The 22,339-nt window shown below is 40.7% G+C and overlaps 1 protein-coding gene across 1 annotated transcript in view; it reads right to left on the bottom strand.

Annotated features, from left to right (window-relative positions):
- CIT (citron rho-interacting serine/threonine kinase) overlaps nt 1-22,339 on the bottom strand; it is a 69,790-nt gene that overhangs the window by 8,179 nt on the left and 39,272 nt on the right. The window contains 18 exon segments of the mRNA XM_009081826.1: nt 182-317; nt 522-602; nt 1,567-1,736; nt 2,582-2,686; nt 2,970-3,061; nt 3,266-3,446; nt 3,724-3,861; nt 5,318-5,482; nt 5,726-5,888; nt 6,562-6,669; nt 6,843-6,983; nt 8,375-8,479; nt 8,885-9,020; nt 9,518-9,711; nt 10,183-10,380; nt 17,962-18,015; nt 20,193-20,390; nt 21,697-21,871. Coding sequence (XP_009080074.1) covers nt 182-317; nt 522-602; nt 1,567-1,736; nt 2,582-2,686; nt 2,970-3,061; nt 3,266-3,446; nt 3,724-3,861; nt 5,318-5,482; nt 5,726-5,888; nt 6,562-6,669; nt 6,843-6,983; nt 8,375-8,479; nt 8,885-9,020; nt 9,518-9,711; nt 10,183-10,380; nt 17,962-18,015; nt 20,193-20,390; nt 21,697-21,871 — 2,540 coding nt within the window.

Raw genomic sequence — 22,339 nt, 5'->3', positions numbered from 1 at the left:
TCAGACACAACTGCATTAACCACAGCCAGGGGTTCCTGCCAATGTGCTAACAAAAAACCAGACAAAAGCCTGTAATGAATCCAAAGGCAATCCAGGTCCTTTGGCACCACAGTGCTCCTGGCAGCACAAAGCCATTGCCATCTATCCACTGCAGAGCCAGTGGGAACACACAGCCCTGTACCTGCTATCATGAGTAGCTTCTCCAGGTCCTTGATGAGGTGAATTTGGAAGACAGCACCCATTCCTGGGATGTGCGTTAAGGAATTCTTCAGTACATTCAAGGCATAGAGACCTTCTTCTGCACCCACCAGTACTACCTACAACAGGGGAAAAAATAGCAATACGTGAGGAGAACAAGGAATGCTCCAAGAGCAAACTTGGATTATATTCCTTAGCAGTGAAGAGAAAAAACAAACCCACAGACAAGCATATAATTACACCTATTGTCATGAAGGTACTATGAATGTTTCCATGGATGAATTATCCACCACTTAGAAAGGCCCAACTGAACATTTCATTACCTGATCACTGAAGGGCATTGTGCAGTTTATATCCAAACGGTCTTCACCCTCCAGCTTCAGCAGGGAGTTCCCCAGCAATTTCTGCAAATGACAAAAAGATTTTTTTTCTTGTTGAGTTAATCTTTTTCTCTTTAGCCATGAGTATTCTAACAATTTAAGGCCATAATTTCAGGCAGGCAAAAAGCTCGGCACAGATTTCTTTTCCTCAGCAAGCTAGAATTTGCAGGGATGCCTCCTACAAAACACTTAGTAAACTTTTATCTATCTGAAACACAGTAAGGCAAACTGAGCTGAATTATCCTAAACTCAGACAGAACCCACTGTTGTTCCTTTCCTTTCCATTTCCCCCAGTATTCTACAACAGAGCAGTGGAATTTTCCGAGGGGAAGGATTAAAGAAAAGTACAAATGTTGGTGGGAGCATGTATTTTTCTCAGAGACAAAAGAAATGCAAGCTTGAGAAAAGAGAGGATTTCCTGCCAGTCAGATATTCCCTGCCTCCAGAGCTAACATTTTCTTATGCAATGCCACTGAATCCAATTTCCCTTTACCAGAAGGTAGTTACCAGTGTAACAGTGTGGAGAAGGCTATCCAAAAACAAACCAAAACTGTTCAACCTCTTATTCTTATCAGGAATAAAACAAACTAAAACACACACCCCTCCCCACCTCGAGAAACAAAAACACCTCTGACTCCATATGAATGGGAAAGGAGGGAGTTTTTGCTTCTTTATTTCAAGGTTTGCTTAAAAGGTGGCACCTCCTGAGACTGGATTTAAGTCACATACTAACTGTTCTTCTTCCTCTGCTGGAACTAGAGAGATATTTGGGGATCCTCTGACTACACTGCCCCAGTCTAAAGCAGAACACTGTAACATACACCATCAGTCTCACAGTGAGTCCCTGGTGCTCACACTGCACATCACAAGGCAGAAGCAATAACTTACCTTCAGTTAAACCTCAGTATGTCAAACACTGAAAACATATTTTTCAAAACTCTGCTCCCTCCCAGAGTATTTTATTATTAAATGAAACTTTTATACTCACAGCATCAGCCTCAGCTTTTTCTCTGGAAACTCTCCCACCTGCCACTATTGATTCCAGTGCTGTGACCCAGCGCTGTTTGTCAGGGAAGCTGGGTGCTAACAGGTAGAGTGTTCTACCAGGCCAGCAAGTGGTGTGTGGATGAGACTCCAATTTTAGGATATATGGCACATCTGAGATGTTATATAGATAGAATAAGACTTAGATTAGTTTTTTGGAATATTGTCAGTGGACTTAAAATCAACACCTTTCAGCCTCATTGGAGAGAAGTTGTATTTATCATGACATGTTACCATGGCAATTTATACACTGCTTTCTCCTTTACAGGTCCTGCACAGCCTAGCTACTCACAGCTACATATCAGCTGGAGGTATGCAATCCATACATACAATCCTGACTTGACTAAATAAAAATAACGTATTGCCTTTTATTCAAGAGAAAGAAATTCCATTGTGAAAAAAAAAATACAAAACCAGCCACTTGACTGAAGTTTTCCCTGTACTCTTTCAGAAAAATCTGTAAAAATAGGTTATGGAAACCTTTGTGTTTAACAGTCTGCACCTTTAATGTTAAAGCCAAAGACATACAGAATCTCATCATCAGTTCTGTTCAGTACATACAAATCCAAACATCAACATTTTTCATAATGAGAGACTGTGTACACCCCACAGTGTTTCTGAGTTAATGGCTTTCTGGTGAGAGCACAATGCTGGCATGAGTTATGACACGTCACACTTGAGAGAGGAGGAATTTAAATAAACCGAGTGTTTATTTCGCTCTTAGAATTTACTTCCATTTGGGTCGATGATTATATGAACCGCAGCTTGACTACCACGACAGAAGCAGCAGCCTGTGTGTAACTAGATCTAGAGTGCTGAGCTACTCCCCTAACTCAGAGAGAGCTAACCTCAACATCACAGAGTTACAGAGTGGAAGCTAAAGGGCGAAAATTCTGGTCAGGCTAACTGGTGGCAAGCCAGATGAAATCCATTTGACCTCAGCTAGGTAAGATTCTCACCTGTCTTTGTTGTATTGGTAAGCTCAGTAGCTCCTACAGCTCCATGAACAGTTACATCACCATCAGGAGGGCAGAGCTCAAATTCCTCCAGAGGCCTCTGTCCAGCTGCAGGAGGATGGGGAGAGAGATTAGGAATGAGCAAAAGGTAGCAAGAAAATAACTGTGATAGCAAAATGAAGTGGATGCACACTGGATGCTTCACAGCTGGATTAGTATGATGTGCTAGTTAACAAAATTGTTAAGGATCTAGAAAACCAACGTTGCCTTCATACTGATGATTTAGCTAAGTTAGGTATGGCCACAGCAAACAGTAACAACCTTTAAGCCTCTCAATTCAAACAATATCTGAAGATTTAAAAATATGTTCTTCCTAGAAATGCTAAGTTACCTTCTCTTGCTTCTGCATCATAAATGAGCACTTTGGTTCCTTCCAGGACAATATACTTCCTGTCCCAGCCCTGCTGCCCACGTTTATTATTCCTGAAGAAAATAAGCACAAAGCCATGTTGGACTTTCTGCTCGGATTCTACACAAAGCAAGCATGCAACTCCTAGAAAGACAAATTTCAGTGGTAGTAATGGCAATGGGCATGTACCAATTATCTCATTGTAAGGGCCAGGATAATATAACGAACTATTCCAAATACTTCAGCACCTGACATGGCATCAAGATTGCTGTTTATACCTTGGCACTTTCATCCACCCTTCAAGACGTAGACTGCTGCTTGGCTCCTTCAGCTGCAGACCAGGAGAATTCATTTTATCCCGGCAGAAAGCTTCAGAGAAGTGTGTGGCATACTCTGCTGGCAGCCCACAAGTCGCTGGCAAGCAAGTTGAGCATTTTGGGTGACACATCACCTGGCATTCTGACAAAAGGACAAAGAAGGACTTCTGTTAAATGACAAAAAAATCATCACACAGCTGCCTCAACTTCCATCACACAAATCCCAGCTCCTCCAAGAATCTCCTTCCCCTCTCAACCGTCAAATGTTTTCTAGTGTAGAATGTTTGCACCAACTACTTTCAAAGTCTTCATACTTGGTCCTTTCTTCAGCTTTCACTGAAAATCTGTTCTAGGTGGCTGATGCTTTTCCCTTCCACCCCCCAGTCAGGCTGTGCTGTGCACACACTGCTCTCTCTCACCCAGACACTTGGACGCCTGCCGGCCGAAGTGCACCGTGTCCAGGCACACTGCACACTTGGTTGCTCTCATGTTCAGCCCCACGTTGAAGCGATGGGGGATGTTATGATGCATTCTCTCTTTCAGGCGTCGGCTGTACTCTGGAAGGGACAAAATTTATCATCAGGATGAAAACTGGGAGAGGAAAATTATGGTAGGCTTTGGCATTTTAAGGCCAAGGCAATAAATAGTGACTATATATCTCTATTGAAGTCCTGGGGAACATGGACACTATTTTCCTTTGCAATCAGCACATCTCAAGCTACATTACCACCTGAGGAATTACCTTGTGCAGGTGCACAGACTGCAGAACAGACTGTAGAACTGAAACAGCTAACATTTGGTGTAGCAAGATTAAGTCAATCAAACCACCTCAATTTCAAGTCTGCACTCGGCTCCAGTTCTTAGGATGTGCTAAACTAATCTCTCCGTTTTGCTTACAGCTCACAAACCTTTCCACACTTATCCTGGGTAATCAATACACTTCTTCCTACAGCCTTCATGTTAACTGTCAGCCCCAGCACTCATAAAGCATCTTAAATCCCTGTTAGTGGATCTGTCTGTCCTTCAAGGAATGGTCTTTTACTGATGAACACCATTCTCTTCCCTGCCCATGACCCATCGCTCAGGACATTTCCCCATGCCAATGCTTCTCATCCTCACAGCACCCTGAGCCTCCTCAGCTCTGCCAGGGCTGAACTAGTTTCTGAGTTCTGGCTTTTTCCAGCTACATGCTGGAGGTTTTAGTTCAGAGTCTCACTCTGAACACTGGTTAACTAAGGATAAATGAACAGAGTCCTCAATCCCTTATTTTCTTCTGATCATCTCCCCTTCATTCTCAAGGATATGGAAGGGTATCCCCTTTTTCTACTTATTAGGATATGAATGTAATATTTAACTTAGTGTCTTCCTTTTATACCTAACACAAGCCTTTTCCCTTTACCAAAAGTCTTAATAGAAACTTTCTGCTCAGCAGAGCAAATCTGCAGTTTAGACAAATCAAAATGTTAATCGTTAAGGAAACAGCCATAAATCCTTTTGATCAATGCAGAGAGTAGAACAGAAAACATACTCCTTGAAAAAAAACATGCTTTACAAACAATTCATGCTAATGGTTACTGAAGTCTTCAGAAATGTGTTCATAGAATCATAGAATCAACCAGGTTGGAAGAGACCTCAAAGATCATTAAGTCCAACCCTACTGTGGTTACCAGACCATGGCACTAAGTGCCACATCCAGTCTCATCTTGAAAACCTCCAGGGATGGTGAATCCACCACCTCCCTGGGCAGCACATTCCAATGCCTGATCACTCTCTCTGTAAAAAAACTCTTCCCAATATCCAAACTAAACCTCCCCTGGCAGAACTTGAGTCTGTGCCCTCTTGTCCTACTGCCAGCTGCCTGCGAGAACATTCTCTGTTACCCAAACAGAGAATTTTACAACAAAAATGAAAGCAAAACTCATCATCTAATATTCCTATAATGAAAAGAATCTGGGTTTGGAATTAAACGTAAAGAGAGAAAAATGGCAACAGAGAAGTTGACCAGGAGCTTACCCTCCGACGTGGAGGTTTCCTTCCTGCGGCTGGAGGGCGGCGCGAGCAAACTGATGGGAGTGGGCTGGTGCTCCGGGGAACGGACTATGGCAGACATGATGATCTGCTGCCTGGCTGTGGCTGGAGTGGATGGGTGAGGGTGGTCGGATATTTTCCGATGAGCAGCTAAACGAGACAAACGCCGCTCGTTAGCACAACCGACGCGACACACAGTTCCTCGCAGGGTCCTGCGGAACCACTCAGCAGTTACGACCCAAAGAATAACGCACAGCCTTATTGCAACTGCACAGCAGCAGATAACAGTTAAACAGCATATGTTACTGCTACAGTGGCACACAATTAAATGCAGTTTTCAGACCAAAAAAACGTGTGCCTCCTTCCAGATTCACCTTTTCTGTTAACCCCTACCTTCTTCACGAGCAGATCTGAGTTCAATGCGTGTTTTCTGTAGAGCCTCCTCCAGCTCAGCAGAACGAGCCTTCTCCTTCTCCAGTGCCACTTTCAGCTCATTGTATTGCAGAGGAACCTGTGTGGGTAAAGAAGGGTCCTCTTTCCGCCGACTAAACAGGCCCTAGCAACAGAAACACACAGACAACTCCTAACTCCTAGCAAGAGATGGCTTGAACTAGGCAAAGTGACACTAGCTAGTGGCAGTCCGGCCAGAGGGCCTAATGGCATTGTGTTATGTGTAAGGATGGATTTTAGTTCATATTGGCACTGGAGAGCAAATGTTGAGATATGGATTAATTAAGAGGGACATACGTTACCTGTTAGCACTCACACCTGGAGTTTCTGAAAGCATCTAAACAGAGGATCTCAAAATATGTGGTTAAAATTAAATTACTTAATTCAAAATGACAGAATGGCTCATGACAAAAGTGTGCCATAAGTCACATTGCCTGACTAGTCAATCCTATGCTGTGACTACAAGACAACCACTCTAGATACACAATAGGTTCATACACATATACATACTTATCATTGAAAAAAACAGGCTTAGAATTCCGTACTCCTACAGCCTCACTGAGGTTGTGATGTAAGTGTTGCAGGAATAACAAAATACTGGAAAACCCACAAAGAACACATTCTGCCTAGTAAAGTTTGTGTTCAGCAACTTGGGATGGTCTTAAATGAGGACACATTTTGTTACACAAAGAAAAATAAAACAGAGTATTGAGAATACACAGCACATAACTAAGCACAAAACCATTTCATTCCATGCCTCTCAAACCTCCTTCACCCACCTTTTTCTTTTTTGCTGGTTGGTCCATCTTTGCCTGCAGGAAATCAATGAGTTTAGTTTGCTGAGAAATAGTGCCCTCCATTTTCACTTTTTCATGGGAATAGAGAACCTGTGAACCACACATACATGTAAGAAATTTCATCTTAACTGGAGAAACAAACAGATAACTCAATAGCAAAACAGAGCTACAAAATAGCTTAAGGAAAGTGTCACATCTAGATCATATCCTAAAACCTGACAGGGAATGAGGCAGAGAGTCCTGCCCTGCTTCCTCTCCCTCACCTGAATGTTTTCCAGCTGATATTCCAGGTCACTTCTTTCAGTCTTCAGAAGATCTGCTCGGTCCAGAGCCTCTTGCAAGCCTTGAGTCAGGCGAAAGATGTGACTCTTTTGCAGATCCATTTGCTGCTGCAGCTTTGCCTGCTGTTAGGAGGAAAACAAAGACAAGTGGTTTGGGTTTGTTGTTTGCTGGTTTGTAAGTAAAAGCTATTAAATGTTATCATTCCTTGTAAAATAAGCATCACTGCAGAACTTAAAAGTAAACAGATCATTCTTTAAAAGCTAGAAAATTACAATGTTCTAGAAGATTCCCTTCCTTTCAGAATGCTTTTTGACTAAACAAGTATTTTTATGTATTTATACTAATCTGTAGCAACACCATTTCTTTCAGCAGCAAGTTGAAGTTATTTGCTTTTTTAAACATTTAAAATCTCATAATTGTTAATTAAACTGCATATACATGAAGAATTTCTCAATACCATTTTCTCAAGCTCTATGTACAACCATCAGAAGACATCCCAGTACTTGTAATAATAAAATAAAAAATAGATCTTTACTATAAATCAGGTTAGTCATAATCACATGAGACAGGGAAAAATATGGCCAACTGTTTACATCTTTGTCTCCAACTAACAACAGAAAAGGACACATGACAAATTACTCCTAATTCTTTCAGGATTGATACTTTCTTGATGAGAAAGTCCCTGAGCAGGAAAACTATGAAATTTCTTATATTACAAAGCAAGAGCCAGAAATCTTTCATGGTGATCCATAATGGTGTTCTCAGCTTTGGGGTAATCTGTCAATACCCCAAGAACACTAGAAGGCTCTAATTGCTCTAATTGCCCATAACCAGCCTTCCCCTGAAATCCTCCTCTGCAGCCCCTTCCCCCCACACCCAGGAGTGACTGCCTGCACTCAGTGCCTCCTGACACGGTGGAGGTGCAGGTATGTGACCTTGGATCCAACTCCTGTGACCCAAAGGAAATTATGAAAAGACAGCTGTGAAGCCTCACCTGTGGCCTCCATACATGCACCCTCAGCACACTGGTTCCAGAGCTGCCTTTTTAAGCTATGGTCCTTCACCTGGCCTGGTCAGAGCTGTGCTGTAGGAGTGCTGTGCCTGGGCACAGACCTGGCCTTGCAGGCCTGACCTAGGATGTGCCTCATTGCTACAGGATTCTGTAACCATTGCTGAGCCACTGGCTGAACCTGATTACCTTCACCCAACCTGCTCTGCTCTTCTTGTTCAGGAGCCTTGGGTCTGTGCCCACTGGCTGCAAGGTCCCTGTCCTTGCCTGACTTGCTGCCACCCTTGGCTCTAAGCTCACCTTCCCAAGGAGCAGTTCACTTTTACTGCTCCCCGACCCAGCCACAGACTCTGCAAAGTTTTAAGTAAAAACAACTCCCCCAACTTTATTAATCTCTCCAGTCATATAGAAGATGGATGGATGTGTAACACTTATTCACACAGCCTCCCCCCCTCAAGATGTGGAACCATCTTCTGAAGTTTTAACATGAATCTCCAAGGTTACCTCCTCCAGAAGTCTCTGCTTGAGCTCCCTTTCTGTCTCAAGCTTCTGTTGTAAACTGCGAGCATTCATCTCCAACATAGCATGCTTCTTCTCCAGGTCATTGAGCTAGGCAGGTGGGATAGAAGGTCAGAGTGACATTGAACACTAATAAATATAGAGTTCCACAATCTCAAAATGCAACTTCACCAAGCACGTGCTAAAGAATGATACAATTATTCTTTTCTTATTTGGGAAAACCCAACCAAACGATGCTTTGGCATGCCCAAATGCAGATACTAACTTATTGAAGGACTTTGTTCCAGGTATTTTAGGCTTCTTTCTGCTTTAGGTTTTTTTCCAAAGAAAATCTGAGGTCTTTGGCTTGAAGACAGAACTATATTCTGCAACCTTTAGTCTTTTTAATTTGCTTTAACATCTTGAAAAGGCTGCTCAAGGCCACATTTCTACAAATATTATCACTAGAAAAGTATTTCATCTAATTACAAAAGTCTAGGGTTGAAAGGCACTTACCTTATCAGAAAGGCTCTCTGCTTTGAGTTTTTGTTCCTTGAGTGCTTGCTGGAGGGCTAGAATCTCTGCCTTGTGTTCTTTGACAGCCAGTTCTACCACCTGGCGAGATTCAGTAATACGCTGATCTGCTCTCACTCTGCATTAAAATGGAAAATAATGTTACCTAACTCCTTTCTGAGCTTGACCTCTCCCTGGCATGCAGTGGCATCAATAACTCTTTCAGGGGCTGCCTCAAATTCAAGATGTTCCCTTACAAAGCCAGACTGTTTGCTGCAACACTTTTGGATTACATAACCCCTGCCAGAACTACAGCCTTAAAATTTCAAGACCCCACAGGAACAGTTAGGAACAAAGACTATTTTTCCATATAATGAAGTAGAAGATAATAAATCAAGACATTTCATAGATTACAATGATAAATACCACTCCCCGTGAATCGCTCACTTGCAAAGAAACAAAAGGAACAATATCACCGGTGAATGACTATTAACTAATAAACCATTTTTAGAACTACCTCACAAGATTTTATATTTAGTTCCAACTCCCATATCCTATGCTAAATATAATTTCTGTACTAGCTTCTACAGAGCGTTTTCATAAAAGTTAATCAAAGGGGGAGGAGGGGAGAGAGACCTGCTCTGCTTCTCAGTATCCAGCATCCTCTGCAGCTCTCGAACTCGACATTCAAACTGGGACTTCTCATCCCCTAGAACATTTCTCCATGCTTCCCACTGACGCTCTTTCTCCAAGAGTTCATCATTCAAGGCCTCCAAGTCCATTACTTGCTCTTCCAGCATCGTACATGTTGTCTTCAAGGCCTCCATAGTCTAAAAATAAATCCTCCTATCAATTCTCACATCCCACATCAAGCGTGCACTTTCAGCTTCAGCCTTACCATTTAAATTACAGTACATGCAAATTGGCAGCAAACATGAGCTGGTAAATCACAACCCATTTATTCCAAGGCTCCCATACATTCACTTGTGATTGCCCATAATGTCAGTTCGATCCCATTATGAACATTTTGAGATTTCCAGGGTCACAAAATCAAAATGAAGCCTTCTAAATGACAATGTCTTCAGAGTACAAAATCTCTAAATAAAACTGCATAAAAATACAATGGGAAATACCAAACATTTCCACTCCCTCGACTGCTCTGGGAAGGAAGGCTTAAACACCATTGACCCTGGAAGCTTATTAATTTCTTACAGGTTTCCAGATTCACAAGAAATTTTTGCCTTTCAGATCATTAGGCAGCTGTGACCAAGAGCTGGAGACCCAGACTCAGAGAGCCTTACTTGTTTCTGGCTGGTAAGCTGCATCTCTCTCTCGGTGATCTCTCGGCGGAGATGGTCAACTTCACTTCTCAACTGGACAACCTCATCGTTGGCCCCTGAGGCCTCGTCGAGTTGTTTGGAGAGGAAGAAATTCTGGTTGTTCAGTTCTGCATTATCTTCAGTGAGCTGGTTCAGCTGCTCTTCCAAGTCTGAGATCACCTAGGAAGAAAAATAAATTCAATTACGTGTCAGTGAGTGCAGGTTTTGGAAAAAGTTCTCACACACAATCTTTTATGGCCAAGCTTTTGCATTTTTTCAAGTTTAACCAACAGCAATAATCTAATGGTAGATTTTAATGATAAGAGTGTACTTCAATGAGAAAAATAGTTTTGTTTCTTACAGAAAACAGCTTGGGTTTTTTTTTAATCTGGTTCAGAGTGTAAACATGCTGCAATGCAATTTATTATTTGAGAGAACCTGTCATAGCTAAAGCACTGGACTGGGAGTCAGGAGCTCTAGTTGTACTCTCAGCTCTGCTGAGAACACAAACACAACAAACTGACCTGCAGTGTGCCTTCACCCTTTTTTGCCTCAGTTACCCTGACACACAACGAGGTTAATACCTCTCAGAGAGGCTGATATTGAAGAAAACTGACCAAGAGGTGCAGTGTAGACAGGACAACCTGATGGATATCCCTGGGAATTGCTTCTGTTATTGTATGGGACGCGGTGTGTAACCAGGAAAGGCAGAAACAGCATTCTGCCTGGCAGCTTGGGGCACATGAAGAAAGGAACGTGTGTGGTCACACAACAGACTAACAGAAAACCAGTGAAAAGCAAAAGCTCAACAAGGCCAATAGCCTTGATGAAGTGGAAGTGTCCATTTAACCAGAACAGCATTACACTAGGTGCTTTAAACCACAGTCTCCTTCAATTCAAAGAAAGCTGTGAACAGTGAGCCATTGCCACAGTCCTGTTTGATTTTTATGAATGAAAGGCCTGAACACTGGGTGGATGAACATGTACCTCCTCCTAACTCAAAACCAGTGTCACCACAACAGAAGAGAAAGAAACCTCAGTATAATCTTGAAATCAGCTTAATAAAAAGAATTTCAGAAACTGGTAAACTCTATACAATTCATACTCAACCCTTAAAAATATGTTCTAGAGGCTTTTTTGCCTGGATGTCAAGGAAAAGTGACTAAGATACTTCATAAAATGAGAAAAAATAAAATCCCAGAGTACAGTTGGCCACACATTCAAATTTAAATGTTCCGATTTCCTACACAAGCCAAGGACTTAAATATCTAAAGCAGCAGAGGATAGAGCATAGAGCTCTTCTCAGCTCTCTGGAAAGATGACAACCATTTCTTTTTGAAGAGTCTGTAACGCATGTTTTGGCAGCCTTTTCCCATGCCTCTCCTAGATCTAAATTAACAGTATTTGGCTTTTAAACTGTAAGCAGAAAAAGTCCAACAGACATTTCTCCCTGCTGGGTGAAGGGGAGTTCCTGCTACCCATATGTTCAGGGTCAAATCAAGATGATTCACACTTCAAAACACAACATTTCTAATGAAAATCAGATCATGTGCTTGTCTCTGAGCGCTCTTAGTGCCCTGTTCAAAATGCACTCTGTGTTGTATGTGTCAAGCTTTCCGAGGAGGCAGCCTGTGCCATAGGACCTGTTAGTCTCTCTATTGCTACAGGGATACGAACTCAGACATGTATTTGTTTATACAAACAAAAAGGAGCAAAAGAACATTTGTTTTTCCAGTGTTTTACCTACCGCTCTTACAATAACAGCTGAGATCTCTACCAACTGCCAGCTAAGAAACTCTCCTTTTCTTCCACTTGCTTTTATGTTTAACCACACCATGTATCTAAGGCAGCCTGAAGATATGTTTTATACATCCATGATTTCTCCCACATCTATGTTATATATTAATACAAGTGCTTTCTATAAGAATTATTAAACTCATTTTGAAATACAAGAAAGCAGAGGTGGAGGAAACACGAAATGGATGAAGTGACACACAGAGTTAATGTCAAACTACTTAATCATTAGAAGTGGCTGTATCTCAAGTTGATTTTATTCCTTAAGGACTGCAAGTTAAGCTCACATTTTCTTCTATTCTGTGTTCTGAGACTTTGACTTCTATCCCTGAATATAACTAAAATTAAACTTGATCATTTGATATTTCACTGCTACATTTTATCTAGTAGATATTTCTGGAAAACTAAAGACAAATAACAAAGCAGTTAAGAAAGAAAGGTTCCAGAAGAAGTGATGTGACCTCCTTCCTTGAATATTTTCCTAACAGTGTATTTACTGATAATTCCAAAATGCCTTGGCTTAAATTCCAGCTATATTATAACCTATATAACACAATCCATATAGACTGGTAGATTTAAAATTGTTTTAACAAGAGAAAACATGTTCTGCTTGGTACAATTTTTTTCATTTTTCATGAAGAAATGGGAAATTTGCTAACAAATCAAATTTTTAGAAGCTATCTACAGCTATGTATAACCCAACAGGATTAGAGAGTTTATAAATGCTGTAAAGCCTAAAGAGTAATGGGTAATACTGACACAGGAAAATGGGATGTGGTGTGAATAAAATGCCTGTCCTGGGGACCAAGAAGAAAGTAAACAGATCAAAAAACCCACATTTAACTAGAAATGCTGTCTTAGGCATACAGACAGACATACAACCTATGCCAGCATCCTGTACTTGGAGAGAGTTAATAGCTGCAGATATTCTTTCAGCTAAGGAAATCCCCAGGCAAAAAAACCCAAACCAAACCATCCAACCCTGAGCTATTCTGAAGGTAAATTTGATGCATATTAAAGGAAAGCACGTAAGAAAACACTATTATATACTTTACAAACCCATCATATAGTTACAAAAAGTTTCACATCTAAAGGTTTGAAAACAGCCAAACACTTGAAAGCTTGAAAAAGCAATTCCATAAAATCTAGGCAGCCACTGCATCATCACTCACAGAGCAACTGGAATTTTCTCTTCAATCTATGCACATCTTCATCACAACTAATCCATAAACCAGAGATATGATCTAATTACATCACACTCATCTTAGCAAATTGTTCACTGCACACCACAGCTAAGTACACAGTTATCTTTAGACTGATACAGAAGACTGTATCTCATTATCAAGCATTACAGAGCACCCCAAGCATAGCAGCTCTTCAGCAGAAGGGAACCTAAGCAGCACAGTTCCCTCCCCACTGCAGTTTGAGAAAAGCAAAGTGTTCCTCCAGTGTGCCTGAGCAGCTCACAGCTGTGACACCTACAAAGCTCTCCAGGCATGGATCAAATGAAATATCACAGCAACAAGCAGTCAGGGCCTTGATGATGTTTTTAGGTTTGTGTATCAGACACAATGTAGAAAATTTAGTCCATATGCTCCACCTATCAAAATCACAGGCAAAATAATGAGGAAAAGGAGAAAAGTAAGCAGTTTTATTTACATACTACTAACTGCAGCTGGCAAACTTCTCCATACCCTTATTCCTTCATAGATGTCTCAGTTCTCAGATGTCACCAACAAACATGCAGAAAAATGCTAGGACACAGCAAGGTAAACTGGTTTGGGATGCTATCAGCAGTGTGTTTTTGGAGTTTAATGTAATCCCACGCTAACAGTTTTCCTCTATCTATTACCACTCCTCCCCATCCCCACAAATCTCTACTAGAAATCTACCTGTCAGAAGTAAAGAGGAAAAAGGGAAAAGTTGCCTCTCAGGCCCAAATTATTGCAAGGAAGAAGCTAGAGCAGGCATCACACTCACTTTGTGTTCATCTCCTCACATTTGGATCTGAGATGTGAAGCTCTTCAGGCAGAGGAATACAGCACTGTAATGGAGCAGAGTCTCAACCCTCCTAAGGAACACAGCTGCAGATAGATGGTATCTCTACCTGGTTGATGGATATATAGCAAAGAATCTTCCTCGCCTTTCCACAGTCAGCCAACATCTGTGCCTTGAAACACACCTTATACAGAGATCTCAGTCTCCAAAAACTCATCACAGCTTAGCTTGAGGGCCATTGCTCTCACTAGTAGCTACAGAGTACAGGACATGGCACAGTCTGCATTCCTCTCCTTCCCACACCAACCCAAGATTAAAACATACAGTCCCTGTACTCCTCTATCCTGGACAAACTGCCTCTACCAACCAGGAGCCTCATCCTCAAATGATGATGATGCCATTGTCCATGGTGAAGGTCCTGTTAACCTCTTTCACAGCAACACTTCAGCAACACCTCAGAAGTCTCTGGCTTTTTGTCAGGCTACAAACACCACAAAGCTCCATTTCTGCCTATAATTGGTACCTGGCATGGTATTTTCACAGTATTATCAGGGATAACCCCTCCCACCCAATACTTCCCTTTTACAAATTTAATAAAGCCATAGAAAGGTTTTTGCCTGGGTATTAGCCTTGTTACAGGGGCAAGATCCCTTTACTCTGAAACACAATTTAGCATCATGTATATATCATCTTTAGACATAATTTTGGAAGCTCTCAAGAACACAGATTATTCTTGTATGCCAACTCACTGAGCCAATGTGGAATGAGGGTCTGAGACTGAAGTCAGCAGGACTTCATGCATGACTAAAATCATACACATCTGATGGGCTCACAGGTTTAATGCCTCAACATCCAATCTCATGGACAAGTGCAGAATCAAGCCTGTTAATGCTTAAGATTGGAACACAAGATGAGGACAAAAGAAACTCAAGGAAGGAAGATAAACCTTGTTTTATTGGAAAAAACTTGAATAAATGGAAATGCAATATTCAATTAGTGTTAAGAAATGCCATTCACCATTGCTAGAGGAAAAGAAACAGCCTGTACCTAAAAACCCTGGAAGGTTCAGCTGGTGGTTCTCTTGTATTTGCTGAATGTAAAGATTTTATAGGATTCTTTTCTTCTATATATTTGAAGACTTTACTGCCTGCTCACTGAATGTTTTATTTTTTAAACAATTCTATGATTATTCAGATAACTTAGTTGTATTTTTAACCTCAAACGTGCTGATGATCAGAGAACGAGACATAATTAAGAGGTATCTGGAAACAACTGACAAATGTCTGAATTTTCCTATCTAAGAAAATGTCTTGTATTTCTAGATCTTTTTCGGATTGCCTGGAAAATACATTTAGCACTTAAATGGATCATATTTTTGATAGAACATTTAAGTAGACAGCAGATTTTCTGCATGAGCTATCGTTGTGAGATGATGATAAAATACTACTCTATGGGTGTGCCCACAGCATGTGTGTAGTTACCACAATTCACAATTCTTATTGCAATTATGCACCCTGTTGTTTCTTCTTCAACTGAGTGATGGAGAAAGTGAGTTCTAGCGTTTTCTTTTTGACCCACAATAGTATATGAGAGATGTCACAAGATGAAACAATGCAGAGCTCTCAGAGCAAGTGAATAAAAAGTCACAAATAAGGTAGAAATTATGACTACCAATGCAGCAATGGTCTCTGTATGTCCCCCAGAAGAAGCAAATTTACAATAAACAAATAGGAGAACCTATAAAAATGTCTCCCTGGCAAGACCTCAGCAGAAGGAAGAACAAGTATGGAATGAGGATACAAGGGAGGGAGACACATCTGAGGTATAAGTCTTCTCTACAGTCAGAAGCTGTGACCTCTGTGAAGCTAGAGAAATAGAAGACATACCAAAGAAAGTAGACTACGTATTTTATTTATCATTTGAATACTACAAAAGTACTGAAGTAATTCAATCTTTCACTATTATTTCCTATGTAATCTTATTTTCACAATTCTTATGCTGTTTAAGGCTTTTCAATAAGATCAAATAAAAAGTAATTCTTTACCAAAGTTTGCCAGACACTTATTCAAGGAGTTGGTGTCTGCTTAAAAAGGAAATCTTTTAAGAACTTGCTGAAAGAATAAACCTATCCATTATTATGCTGCATAAGTAGCAGCATATTACAATGATTCCCTTGAAGTGTTGCCTCATTTTAAAAGGAGTATAAATTCTAATCACCTTCAAGTGGAATCACACGGTCACCAAAAAGCAAAGCCTGCATCGTACTAGTTACCATCAGATACAAACAAGGATGAAACACCTGGTGAAAGCACCATTACTGGTGTTCCCTGCCCCTCCCTGCCAACAAATGATTGCCCTGATGTCTTCTCAGTGCTCCTCAGCAGACAGGATGGACAGCTAGAACCAGTCCTAACACAGAACATGAAAGTTTCCATCCATGGTCAATTAAATTATACATGCATTCTCCTGGGCTGGAAAGAGAATGTATGATGAGCATGTATTATTCATTTAGGAACTATTTAATTAATTTCTTATTGATGAGGATGTCTGATCCCACTTATCCCACTGAAGAGCCTCACAATGCACAACACTTTTACAAATCCTTTGATGCAGAACCTTTGAAGCTCTTGACATTCTGGAAATGTTACGGGTCACTCTTCACTGCTGGAGCTTGTTCATCACACTTAGAGCCAAAGTGTTACTAGACAATGAGTTCCAGGCTCTGCAAGGCAGCCAGCCCTGCAGGGAACAGAAGCTGCAGAGTTCCCACATTTGGCTTTTGCCTGCATGGAGATCACATAAGCATTTTTTCATAGAAAGCTGCTGTTCTGAAGGAAGGGCAAGATAGAGCAAGAGAAGATAACTATGGATGTAAGATAGATGATGACACATACAGAGCTAGAGGATCAAACTAAGAAAATGAAGGAGGGAGCAAAAAGTAAAGTTTCTTGGGCAGGATTTCTTTTAGACAGAAGTTAACACACACTGGTAAGCTCTACGTCCTCATATTTCTACATTGTATGACAGAGGAATGACCTTGCTTAGTGCTAAAGAGCAAGTGAGGAAAACAGAATGACTCTCATCCTGAAAAGCTATTTTTGAAAGACAAAAACCAGGTACATTAGATACTTACTCCTACAGCATAGAAAAATAAGTCTGAGGAAATCACTGGAAGTAAGGGAAACAATCAAGATAGAAAATCCCAGCACTTATGCCCTGCTTACAAGGTGGGGGAAAAAGCCCAGAAAGATCAACCATCAGTGCTGATCCAGAGGACTGTGATCCATATCCAACACTTGTGTAATCCATGTCATTGGCAGACAGATGTTCTCCATCAACCACCACAAACAAGTGTGAAGACAGTGTTAAACTGCAAGAACCCTATGCATAAGCAAGCACTTGGACATTTGTCCTGGACAGATGAAATGAATTGAAAAATATGTCAAAAGACCTCTAGCAACAGAAGGTGCAAATTTAGATCCTGGAGTCCTCTCTGCTCTCTGTAGCACATGACTACATGTCAAAGTATTACTTGGAACCTCAACATTTCTTGCCTCTTCAAACAGTGTTAAAGTCCTCCTTAAAACCCACTCTGGCCTAGGTCTACAATGCAGCTCAGGATTTGGAGAGGTAGATCTTTTCTTCTTGTGAACAGAAAAGATCTTCACCTACAGTCATTTTTTGCAGCTGCTACACCATTCTTATTAGCTGCACTGCAATGAGATATTTTAATTTACTTTCTTCTCCAAAAAGAAGAATAGTGTCAATTTCATGATCAGACTCAAACCTCAAAATTGAGGTTTACCTGAAACCTAGAAGAAATCAAATCCAATCCGTCTAGCTCCTGCTAACACCTTGAAGCCAGAAGTCCACGTTAGGAACTAGTGTCATCAAGGATTAAATGAGGAAATTGTTGGTTTCATTATGCTTAATTTCAAAATAATTCAATGATCTGTATTTAATACTCACTGTGCAGCTATTACGAAGGGCTTCAAATTTACGCTGGATTTCATCTCTATGTGCCTAAAGGAGGTAAGAAGTTAATCATCAATTTTTCATACATTAGAATCCAACAGCTGTTGCTAAACAAACTGCAGAACAATCTACTGGCAAGCAAAGTTTGGAAGGCAGATCTACAGGCTATGAAAGCACTTTGCAGTGGCAAAGAACTGATTAGCAAAAGTCACATCCTACTTAACCAGAATACAATTCTGCTCCCAGTTCTGAACTGCTTTACAAAAATGTACAAACTCGAGGACAGAGTTGCATAAGAGGCTCCATCTGAAAAGGTCACCAGAAGACTTGTTGATCCCATGTTAAGTTTGTACATTCTTGACATTTTAATTTGAGTTGGTTTTGCTTCCATATTCATATCGGTATTTCATAGAAAATAAATACTGCATACAATTTAACGCTTGCAAAGCCAAACTGTAATGAAGTATTATGCAAGCTACCCCAAACAGCTCTGCCAATCTACCTGACTCCTACCTTACAGGCCCATTTAATCCCAAGCCTCTCTAAAAGCAGTGACAAAACAGTAATCAATTCTTTGGAAGACAGCACCCAAAGTCTGGAAAAGTGCAAACTCGTATTTGAACGAATGCAGTATTGCATGCACCATTTTACCTCCTAAATCACAAGCAAAGCATGACAAAGCAAAAAGTTCTTGTTTCAGCCTCATGGCCTCTCTCAAAATTCATCAGACCGATTTAGCAAGTGTCTAACATCATATGCTATCTGAAAACTTCACGAACGAAAGGTTAGTGCACGAGCACATCCAGCACCTTTCTTCATTCAGAACATTTTCCTTAGAGCCAAGAGACTAAACAGGAAAAAACTGTTCAGCAGAAGTCAAACAGGAGAGCTAAAAAGCTATCTTACCACAACAGGCAATGTGAAAAACCAGAGTATATAAAAAAAAAAATCCATGAGAGGAACACTCCCAAGCCCACCGAACTGGACTGTCTCTCAGCAGCCAGTCCAAGAGCACTACCATTTTGCCAAATTAACTGAAGCAAGAGCTGAGTGAACACAGGTCATGAATATTCATCTGTTTCACTGTTGGGTAAAGATATCGAGCACATCACCAGCCCACTGGCAGTGATATTAGCTGTTATGCAAAGCTTTCAGCTGGGAGGAGACTGCCTCAGTTTTGAGCAAAAAAGAACCCAATGCCATGTGCTATTCAGTTATTCTTAGGCCTTGAAGCTGTTGCTGCACTTGCCCAGCCTGTGCTTGCTTTATAACTGAGTGAATGTTCTCCATTCATCTTCCCAAAGCATCAGCATTATACCAGCACTGATCTCAGCTGAGCCCACCACCCCTTTCAAAAACCAGCAATGGCAGGAATGTTGGAACAGTTCTGTGATTAAATGCTACATGAGCATGAGAATGCACATTTTCAACCCTTCCAAATAAAGGGACTGGAAGGTCTTTAAATGCTGCTGCTCAGGGGGTTAGCTGGTAGCAGGTCATACACTTTTCCACTCTCTACCCCACAACCATAGGAATCTTTTGTGATGGAAATATTTCTTAGAATCAAACAGTTTGAAAGCATCTTTTTGTATTCAAGAAACAGCAACCAGCAGCATGTAATCTAGAATTTTGTTTACAGGGGGTTAGGGTGGAAGGGGGTGGCAGGACTGGAACATTTTTTTTTCTTTTCTGTCATTCACACACCTCACCAGAGACTGCAAGACACATGTGACAATTTTTAATGAAACAAGCATTGGAATAAAATTATGTGCTAAGACAACTCTTTCTCTAGGAGTTTGATGGGTTGTTTTTTCCCCCCTGAATAAGTATCCTCAAAGTAGGGTAACTGATAGAAAAAAAATCATCAAACATTTATGAACATCAAATACTTTCAAAACTCATGAGCTATTATTTAAATCAGGAAATCACAGAATAAAACTCCTAACAATACCAATTTCAGATGAACTTTCAGCTCGATATAGAAGCAACAATGCTCCTAACAAGCCATCCATCAGTTTTGGCAGCAATGAACCATTACAGGGAAGCATCAGATAAAATCTGAAATTTTAGCCATTCCTGCTTCTATCAACAGAAGGCACAACACTCACCCAGTTCTGCGCATTGAAAATTAAAGAGCAGAAATTAATTTTAACCTCTTTATGAAACATGCACCTACATAACTCTGATCTGTATAGAAAGCTCATAGCACAAATCTCAGGGCTCACCGTGAGAGCTTGAATCTCTTCCTCTGCCTCAGCTGTTGTCTCCTCTAGCTCAGTTTTGGCTTCTCGGAGCTGGTTCTCCAGGGCTGTCCGTGCAGCCTGCAGCCCAGTGATCTGAGATTCCCTCTCCTGCAGGGTCAGCTGCAGCTCTGTCAGCTGCCTCTTGAGCTCCAGCTTTTGTTCTTCATGCTCTAGACTAACCTGAAGAAAGAAAATACAGCATCCAAATGTAAGTCACTACACAGGCAATGCATCCTCATTTCAGACCCCACTTCAACATGCCATTGCCATGTCCATTCCAAAAATCACATCCTGACAAGATTGCTTCAGTCACTGAGAAGTCAAGGACACAGCTTGGTCTACTCCCTTGGAAAAAGACTGAAAGCAACCTGGCATTTTAAAACAACAACAAGGGCACAAGAACAGTTCCAGCTGTGACTCAAACATCACATACCAAACGTTGATATTAAAAGCACAAAAGTTGAAGTAGTTTGTGATGTCTCTTCACTGAGAATCTTTAAGAATCTTTATTTGGAAACCTCTAGGCATAAATGTAAATACTAATTTTCAGGTGTATGTAAACATTATATACATTTTGCAATTGACTTTCATATTTCATCTTCCCTTCACATTCCTTTTACAGAAACCCACCAGATCATCTGGCTCTGGATTTATCTCAATGGCTTCTGATGAAGGTTTTCTTGAGGCATACTCAGGGAAAAACATGAAACTTCATGGATAAGAAATGAACAACCAGCAGAACAGATATCAGTGCTCAAAATCAATTCCAAATCTTAGCACCTTCTCCAGGCTGTTTGCTATCCCAAAGGAATCTGTCTGTGGTGCTGGAGATGTATGACAAGCCTGCCAGAAATCTGGTCCCAACCAGCTTCTTGTCAAACAAGGACATGTGTTGGTTATTTAGCCCTCTTAGCTAAATACAAGATTTCAGTCTTAGCTGAAAATTGGTGAAGTGAGACTGGAGAAGGTAAATGAAGATTTGAAGTGAATCCAAACTAGCTGATACAAAAATTAAAGATGAAGCACAGCTCACAAATCTTTAAAAAGGCATATTTTCATATTACTGCTAGGTATTCTTTCCAGAAAACTCTGAGAAATACGCATGAAGCAACAGGTCTCCTGTTTTCTTACAGCCATTCTGCTGTGTCCTTTGCTTTCCATTCTGTAGCCTCTCAGGCAGGTCATTGCACACAGCTGAGCTTTTATTCTCTACCCAGAAAATATTACAAGGATATTGGACAAAAAGAACACATAAATAGGATGCTGAGAAAGCAAGATGATTCAGGATGACAAGTCCTTAATACTTCCTGCTCTCTTTCTAATGAGCAATTTTTTATTTTTTAATTTTTTTTTACTACTAGGGAAAAAAAGCAGTGTAAGACCAAATCAAATACCACTAAAACAACTTAATTCTTGTTCTCACTACAATCCTCAGAATGGGATACATTCAAGAAAGTTTGTGGGGGACTAAAGCTAAGCCTTTCACCTCTCGCAGCCGTGTCTCCAGCTCCAGCAGGCGGTTCTTGTCAGTGTGATCTTGGTGACTCATCTTCTCCAATTGTTCTTCTAATTTTCGATTCTGGGCCTCTAACTTTCCAGCTTGTGTTTCCAAGTAAAACTTCTGTTGCCTGAGCTCTGAAATCATCTCCTCTTGGGCTTTCCTGAGAGGAGAAACGCACAAGTGACAAACCCAAAATGTCCTTAACATATGTCCTCTCACTGGGGTGAAGTAAGGAAGAACACAAGTGTCTTGTTAAGTAGAACAGTTAAGTTCATAGCTTAAATTCTACATACCAACTAAAAATAAAAAATACTAGTATATTCAACAACATATGCCCAGAGCACTAAAATTCCCTGTCTGCAAGTTGCACAGACAAACTAATCTTGTACAGGGTAATCTACACCAATATTTAAGCTCCAGTTCATCCATCAGTTCCCTGTTAGATGCTTTTCTATACAGTAAAAATAAATGCTAAGAAGAGTCACCTTCTCCTAGTGTATTTCCATGAGATAAGAGGAGCCCTGTGCTTTAGGACTGGGGAGTAGTGTGTTGGGGGTTGTTTTGTTGGGGTCTTTTTTCATGTAATGGACCTAGAACTTGACCTACATTCAAGTGAAGCTTTGCAGTT

The sequence above is a fragment of the Acanthisitta chloris genome, unplaced genomic scaffold (genome assembly GCF_000695815.1).
Source record: "Acanthisitta chloris isolate BGI_N310 unplaced genomic scaffold, ASM69581v1 scaffold44589, whole genome shotgun sequence".
Classification (NCBI taxonomy): domain Eukaryota; kingdom Metazoa; phylum Chordata; class Aves; order Passeriformes; family Acanthisittidae; genus Acanthisitta; species Acanthisitta chloris.
Note: the sequence above shows the minus strand (reverse complement) of the source record. Positions and strands in the feature narration are given on the sequence as shown.